The sequence below is a fragment of the Syzygium oleosum genome, unplaced genomic scaffold, assembly GCF_021117445.2.
Source record: "Syzygium oleosum isolate NSW1041296 unplaced genomic scaffold, Sole_v2.1 Sole_v2.20, whole genome shotgun sequence".
Taxonomy (NCBI): domain Eukaryota; kingdom Viridiplantae; phylum Streptophyta; class Magnoliopsida; order Myrtales; family Myrtaceae; genus Syzygium; species Syzygium oleosum.
In genome coordinates this window covers 1,542,020-1,550,000 of record NW_026607504.1, presented here as the reverse complement: position 1 = coordinate 1,550,000, position 7,981 = coordinate 1,542,020, and the positions used below count along the sequence as shown (strand labels likewise).

At 41.1% G+C, this 7,981-nt stretch overlaps 3 protein-coding genes across 3 annotated transcripts in view; 1 reads left to right on the top strand and 2 right to left on the bottom strand.

Moving 5' to 3' along the window:
- LOC115684058 (coatomer subunit beta'-2-like) overlaps positions 1-6,103 on the top strand; it is a 105,903-nt gene extending 99,800 nt beyond the window's left edge. Inside the window, exons 26-27 of the transcript XR_008818615.1 lie at positions 5,819-5,873; positions 6,089-6,103. The gene's annotated coding sequence lies outside the window, so the exon portion shown is untranslated. The remainder of the gene's footprint in view (positions 1-5,818; positions 5,874-6,088) is intronic.
- On the bottom strand, positions 801-1,353 carry LOC130140612 (thionin-like protein 2). Its single transcript, XM_056320380.1, has 2 exons — positions 1,037-1,353; positions 801-954 (listed from the first exon to the last, which is right to left on the bottom strand). Exons 1-2 carry the CDS (start codon positions 1,299-1,301, stop codon positions 893-895), a joined length of 327 nt encoding a protein of 108 aa, XP_056176355.1. The 5' UTR covers positions 1,302-1,353; the 3' UTR covers positions 801-892.
- A 1,082-nt stretch (positions 6,104-7,185) lies between the features above and the next one.
- On the bottom strand, positions 7,186-7,766 carry LOC130140573 (thionin-like protein 2). Its single transcript, XM_056320228.1, has 2 exons — positions 7,458-7,766; positions 7,186-7,339 (listed from the first exon to the last, which is right to left on the bottom strand). Exons 1-2 carry the CDS (start codon positions 7,720-7,722, stop codon positions 7,278-7,280), a joined length of 327 nt encoding a protein of 108 aa, XP_056176203.1. The 5' UTR covers positions 7,723-7,766; the 3' UTR covers positions 7,186-7,277.
- Positions 7,767-7,981: the final 215 nt, after the last annotated feature.

Below are 7,981 nucleotides of genomic sequence, written 5' to 3'. Positions count from 1 at the left end.
CCCCTCAACAAGTCTATTGAATGGCCGTGCATGAAATAGACTTGAATGTGGGATTTGTCGGTGGACAAAATGTCGACGAATATGATGCAGTCTGCTCTTATGTGATAGTGTCTCACGTTGGATTTACCGGCCTTATTGGTCTCAATGAGCCTGTCGGCTTGGAGTTGGCGGAGTAATCAGAATGGATGGCTTCGGCTAAGTGAAGATACTTGAGAAACGGTCGAGGTAGGATAAAACGCTATATTAAAGTGATCCATGTGAAGAAGCCATAGAAGCTGTTCGCATTTTTAAAACAATCTTGGTTTCCCCCTTTTCCCAATTTGAAAACACGAAAACGATTTATAACTTTTAAAAATAAGAAGGACTTGTATGCGTTAAGGGGCTACACACTCATTCAGGAATGCTTTTGAATTTTCGAACCATTGTTAAGCGGCAACTTGCAATATTTCAGAAAATTTTGTTTTGGTAAATACTCCAAACGATCTAACTAGAAGTGGCCTAATTTTGCACGCCCTAAAGAGTTTAAGAATTTGGCATTCATATATGGCTAAGCCACGTCTGTTGCTGGTTCAAATCTTTTCCATTCAGGACAAGTTGGTTGATTAGGAAAATGAACATTATGATACGTATATGGTTCACCCACTCGAGCACTAACTCCTAGTGCTGTGTGAAGCCATGAACCTTTTGTCAACAACACATGCTAGTGTGTACTCCCTGATATGCATTTCCAGATTAATATTAAATCCCAATAAACTAACATTCACCGAAACAAAGTAGACAAGAATTTTGCTGGAACAAAATGGCTCAATACTCCTGACGTTCCATTCAATTCATTGACGTGTTATTCGACTTCAGAAAACCAAAGATTTATCATAAATTATTTAAGGGCAAGCTACGCATGAGTGGCACATCTCTCCGAGCAAGAATCCACACAACCCGCAACTCTTTTCTCACCTGAGTAACACAAACATGAGCAGAAATGTGAGCTTACAGAGAGAGAGAGAGAGAGAGAGAGAGAGAGAGAGAGATTTATTACCAGGGTTATCCTTTGAACTGAGGTTGATACACGAGGAGGAGGCACATCCAAGCGTGCAGAAGTACTGTGTATCCATAAGGCTGTCTGAAGAAGGAAGTAGACAGTCCTTCAAGCACTTGAAAGCGCACGAGGTCAGAGATTTACCAGGCGTGATGACACACGGGATGAAGCATGTCAGGTAGCAATCCTGAAATTTGGCTCTGGACTGCCCAAGAAACAACCCCAACACAAGACAAACCACAAAAACAGACTTCACTTTGTCCATGTTCTTCTCTTACGATGAGGAAGAATTAGAAGCAACACTGACAATTTGACTAAATTTAGCTGAATGATGGTCCTTTTATGCTCCAACCAAGAGTGCCATATATGGGTTCTTTCACGGCAAGCACAATAGGATAGGGACAAAAATTTTCCTTACATGAAATGCATCATGTTTGTTAAAAATCTCTCTTGATTTTAAGCTCACAAAGGAAACTGGATCGATTTAGGGCCCTGGTTTTAGTGGTTTACTAATTTGAGTAGGATTAATTAATTTGAGTAAGTTTTCTATTTTAATGCAAATATTTTCGAGAAAATTACCAATTTAGTCATAAACATATTTTACGGATTCTAATGTAATCCTTATCATTCAATTATTCCAATGTATTCCTCAATTTTGGCCAAATTCTGGCTAGCTATCTGATGCGAACAAACTGAATGAAACAAGGTAGTTTTCCACAATTTTATGAGTTTTTTCTTTTCTTTATTTTTCTTTTGCGGTTACCGTTCATCTTCATCCTCATTCTTCTTTCCTTTTTTATTTATTCCCTTGCTTCAAATAAGGTTTCTCTTCTCTAGAACATTTAAATACCAGAATCATCTCTAGCCCGATGGAGATTGAAAAAAAAAACGAAAAACGTGAACAATTACTCCAACAATCATTTGTTTCCCATTTCCTCGAATCCCAAAAATCGTATCCCAAAATCTCACTCTTAAATGAAACAGTACAATTTTGCATGATTTTCTGAAGGGCTTTGTATAACGGTCTTTGGGTCGAGAATAACGGCAAGTTGGTGAGCCATAAATTCCTGAAGGAGTGGACTCCACAATAATTTATAATTAATTTTTATTTATTTTTTGTGCTCCACAGCATTGTGTTAATCTCACAATAGATTAAGGGAAAATTCCATTTTGGTACCCAAAGTGGGGTCAAATTCTCAATTTGGTATCCAAAGTGGATAAAGTGTCAAATAATGGTCTGAAGTGCTTAATCAGTCTCAAATAAGGGTCCTAAGTGCCCAAAAAGTCTCAAATAAGGGTCTGGGTCGCCGGCCGGCAAAACATGTCCGCTGGCGGCCAAAAACGGTACTGTTCCGGCACTGGAACAATACTTTATTATATTTTTACATTTTTTTCTTTCTTTTTTCTGTTTTTTTCTTTTCCTTTTCCTTTCCTTTTTTTTTTCTCTTCCCTTTGCCGGCCTCAGGCGGAGGCTGCCCTCGTCGGCGTCGGGCGAGGGCCGCCCTGCCTGGGCGAGCGAGGGTCGCCCTCGCCGAGGTCGGGCGACCCTCACCCGGTTCGACGAGAGCGGCTCTCGCCGGATCCAGCAAGGGCCGCCCTCGCCCGCCCAGCCCTAGGCGGGGAGGGCCTCGCCCGACGGCCGGCGAGGGCGACCCAGGGCGAGGATTGCCCTCGCCGGCGTCGGGCGACGGGCGCCCCCGCCTGGGCTGGGCGGGCGAGGGTGGCCCTCGCCCGACGGTGGAGAGGGCGACCCTCGCTCGACCAACCCAGGTGGGGGCGAGCCGGCGTCGGGCGACCCAGAGCGAGGGTCGCCCTCGCAGGCGTCGGCAACGGGCGCCCCCGCCTGGGCTGGGTGGGTGAGGGCGGCCCTCGCCAGATTCGGCGAGAGCTGCTCTCGCCGGATCTGGTGAGGGTCGCCCTCACCCGACCCCGGCGAGGGCGACCCTTGCCCGCCCAGGCGGGGGTGGCCCCCGCCCGACTCCGGCGAGGGCAGCCTCCGCCTAAGGTCGGCGACCTCCGCCGGAGGCCGGCGGAGGGAAGAGAAAAAAAAAAGAAAAGGAAAAGGAAAAGGAAAAGGAAAAGAAAAAAAACAGAAAAAAGAAAAAAGAAAGAAGAAAGAAAAAAATGTAAAAAAATAATAAAGTACTGTTCCGGTGCCGGAACAGTACCGTTTTTGGCTGCCGGCGGACGTTTTTTGCCGGCCGGCGACCCAGACCCTTATTTGAGACTGATTAAGCACTTCATACCCTTATTTGACACTTTGTCCACTTTGGGTACCAAAATGGAATTTTCCCATAGATTAATGACGGTCACTTAATCAATTCTCTTTTCTGAATATTCTGATTTCCTTCTTTTTTTTCTTTCTTGTGTGGTTACTGTTCATCTTCTCCCTTTTCCTTCTTTCTTTTTTTTTTTATTCTTTTCGGTTTCTGTTTTCTAGAACATTCATATACTGGAATCATCTCTGGCCTTATGGAGTTTGAATAGAATAAGAAAAACATGAACAATTACTTCAACAATCCTTTGTTTCCCATTTCCTCGAATCCCACAAAAATCTTGCTCTTGAATGAAATGATATAATTTTGCATGATTTTTTGAATATTCAGATTTTTTTCTTTTTTTTTCTTTCGTTTATTTTCTTTGTGGTTACTGTTCATCCTTTCCTTCTTTCCTTTTTTAATTCTTTCCCTTGCTTCAAATAAGCTTTCTCATTTTTAGAACATCTAAATACTAGAATTATCTATAGCCCCATAGGCTGAGTTTGGTTGGCCGGATAAAATTATTTATAGGATAAATTTTATGTTTGGAGTGACATGAAATCTGGATATGACCGAATATAACCTAGATATAGTCCAGATAAAAAATCCCACCTAGGGGGTGGGATAAACCCAGATAGGATTTGTAAATATGAAGAAAACTAAATTTCAGAATATCGGCAAAAGCTTCTACTATCCCTGCAACTTTTGCCCTCTCTACCTGCCATCTCTCTCCCTCTTCTTCTTCGACTTGTTTTTGCTCTGTTCACATTCACGGCTCACCCGCCACCACACAAATATATGCAACTCATCATGCATTCGGTGTTTTAAATCAGGAAAAAGCTGAATATCTTTGGAATATATTTGTGAGTCTATTAAAAGAGAAATGGTTAGTATACTAAGATCGATTTATAAAATTAATATATAAGTTATGTGAGATTGTTATTAGTGTTGAAAATAACCCGCTTATTTTTTTACTTAATTGTGATATGTTATTTCACATTTTGAAATAAAGGATGAACCACTAAAATTATTCAAATCCTTGTATTAAAAGGGTGAATACAAAAAAAAGCTACAAACTCAACGCGTGATTAAGATTTTTTAAAACATAAGTACACATTGACTTGTCTATAGGGATGAGGATCTCTATCTCGCACAATATTTCCATGTAGGTTGTGGTGCCATTAGAATTTTAGAGTTCTCTCCCTTTCTCATCGTAATGAGTGCAGCATTGGATTTATAAATGAGAGAGAGGCGTCAATTGAATGCGTCGTCTAAGTATTAATAGAGGACAAAACTCATTCATTTGGTCCGTTAGGATATTATCAGAGTGAATTATAACTGAAGTGAAAGCCATTTAACAGTCCTTCTGTTTTGAGAGTACATACGCAATACCACCGAGAGAGACTCAAGAGAACCAAGTCGGAACTTTGTTAATTCTTTTTCAAGGTGAGACAAAAATTTAAGAGTTGTTGATATATATGGATTGAGTGTAACTTTGGAGGGTCGCAGTTAATCTTTTTGCTCGTCTAAGATTTTATTCAAGCACAGGCCCAAATGGTAAAAAATGGCTCAAATCTTCAAATCCTCTGAGACAGTGAGAAGCAACAATTAGGATGTGGATGGAGACGTGATGAACAACATTTCCATTTCAATCCATTATCACTTTATATCTCCTTCAAGTACCTGACTTCTGCATATCTATAGAATCCTATTGCTGGTAAGCTTTTTGAACCAGTCAAGGCAGCTTCAGAATATAATCGTGGTAATCTGGAGAAAGTAGCCCTTAGTCAAGGTACCTATTACAGTTCTTGTTGGACCAACCTTTCAGACATATGACTTGGCTACTTGAAGCCATGTTTGTGGATTTATGGGATCTAGTCTACGACTACCTCAAATGCATTTTTATAGCTTAGTGCGGATCATTTGAAGATTCAATATTGCTAGTCATTCATGAACCAAAGGCAGTGGTGAATCTGGTTATTCATATAAGTCATTCCCAAATTACGTAAGTTTCCCGAGCAGCAGCAACCCATATCATCTTTGGCTGTCTTTGTGAGAAGCTCCTGGAAATACTTGTGTTGTTTGTCCTACATGCAGGAACCTGGAGCAGTGAATGTGCTCAGACTTCATCTTGTTTTAGTAGGATCCGAGTGAAAATAGTTGGCTCGGCAAGTTGTAGGACTTGATCACAAATTGCAGAAACATTTCAGGACTTAAAACAATTGTTGTACAAGTTATAATCTTATAGGTTGAGTGACGCTGCAGAGGAAATCGGTCTGAAACACTTAATTGCGTGGTTGAATACTTCCAGTGCACCATGAGGAAAAATTCGGCTGACTAAGCAAGCTTAACTATAATGACAGCTACTGCTTTCAGACGTCACTTTGCTTTTCAATTCCTACTCCACATGGGGAGCACGTATTTATCTCGAGGAGATCCATGCGCTGATAACTCTGAAATTTTGCTTGACATCCATGCCTTAACAATTGCATCTTTCCCGATTTTCATTAGTTGTACCGCATGTAGCTCAAGAGATCACCGGGATCCATTGCCTCCATTTCCTGGTGTTTGCCAATTCAGTGAGTTGATTTTTTTTCCGCTAGTTTGGAAAATAAATAATGTAATAATTGCCATAGAGAAAGTAGCGGAAAACCTCCTTTGTTTAGTTGTTCTTTCGCCTTTCTTTGGGTACGTTTTCGAGGCCTTTCCAACTTTGTTCCATAAGCTTGAACCATTGAGAATATTGCTTCGTTGTAAGTCGAGAGTTTCGGGCTTACATGTTCCAATTCCCCAGGTTTTTGGTTTCGAGGGGATGAGAAGTATTGAGATCATGTAGACAGATTTCCTATACTCGATTTGATGGACTGGGGTAGCTTCCTTTTCTTATGCTTCGAGCATTTTATGATCGGGTATGAAAGCTGTTCAAGATATGGCTTCGGAGATGGTGGCGAATTTTGCGTAGAGGCGATGACATGGGCACAGGTTAATTAGTTTGTAATTGACTGATCTTCTGAATCTACATTCTCTATTTTTCAGTATGCTAAACTAGAGAATAAGGGGAAAGATCAATAGTTGCCCTATTCCAGGGGATTTTGCCTTCGACTATCCTCTCAACAAGTCTATTGAATGGCCATGCATGAAATAGACTTGAATGTGGGATTTGTCGGTGGACAAAACGTCGACGAATATGATGCGGTCTGCTCTTACGTGATCGTGTCTCACGTTGGATTTACCGGCCTTATTGGTCTCAGTCGGCTCGGATCGAGGGCCTTGTTGGCCAATTGGCAGCTGGCTTCCTATGGAGTCTGCGGAGTAATCAGGATAAAACACTATATTAAAGTGATCCATCTGAAGAAGCCATAGAAGCTGTTCGCATGTTTAAAACAATCTTGGTTTCCCCCTTTTCCCAATTTGAAAACACGAAAACGATTTATAACTTTTAAAAATAAGAAGGAATTGTATGCGTTAATGGGCTACACGCTCATTCAGGAATGCTTTTGAATTTTCAAACCATTGTTAAGCGGCAACTCGCAATATTTCAGAAAATTTTGTTTTGGTAAATACTCCAAACAATCTAACTAGAAGTGGCCTAATTTTGCATGCCCTAAAAAGTTTAAGAATTTGGCATTCATATAAGGCTAAGCCACGTCTGTTGCTGGTTCAAATCTTTTCCATTCAGGACAAGTTGTTTGATTAGGAAAATGAACATTATGATACGTATATGGTCCACCCACTCGAGCACTAACTCCTAGTGCTGTGTGAAGCCATGAACCTTTTGTCAACAACACATGCTAGTGTGTACTCCATGATATGCATTTCCGGATTAACATTAAATCCCAATAAACTAACATTCACCGAAACAAAGTAGACAAGAATTTTGCTGGAACAAAATGGCTCAATACTCCTGACGTTCCATTCAATTCATTGACGTGTTATTCGACTTCAGAAAACCAAAGATTTATCATAAATTATTTAAGGGCAAGCTACGCATGAGTGGCACATCTCTCCGAGCAAGAATCCACACAACCCGCAACTCTTTTCTCACCTGAGTAACACAAACATGAGCAGAAATGTGAGCTTACACACACAGAGAGAGAGAGAGAGAGAGAGAGAGAGAGAGAGAGAGAGAGAGAGAGAGAGAGAGAGAGAGAGAGATTTATTACCAGGGTTATCCTTTGAACTGAGGTTGATACACGAGGAGGAGGCACATCCAAGCGTGCAGAAGTATTGTGTATCCATAAGGCTGTCTGAAGAAGGAAGTAGACAGTCCTTCAAGCACTTGAAAGCGCACGAGGTCAGAGATTTACCAGGCGTGATGACACACGGGATGAAGCATGTCAGGTAGCAATCCTGAAATTTGGCTCTGGACTGCCCAAGAAACAACCCCAACACAAGACAAACCACAAAAACAGACTTCACTTTGTCCATGTTCTTCTCTTACGATGAGGAAGAATTAGAAGCAACACTGACAATTTGACTAAATTTCGCTGAATGATGGTCCTTTTATGCTCCAACCAAGAGTGCCATATATGGGTTCTTTCACGGCAAGCACAATAGGATAGGGACAACAATTTTCCTTACATGAAATGCATCATGTTTGTTAAAAATCTCTCTTGATTTTAAGCTCACAAAGGAAACTGGATCGATTTAGGGCCCTGGTTTTAGTGGTTTACTAATTTGAGTAGGA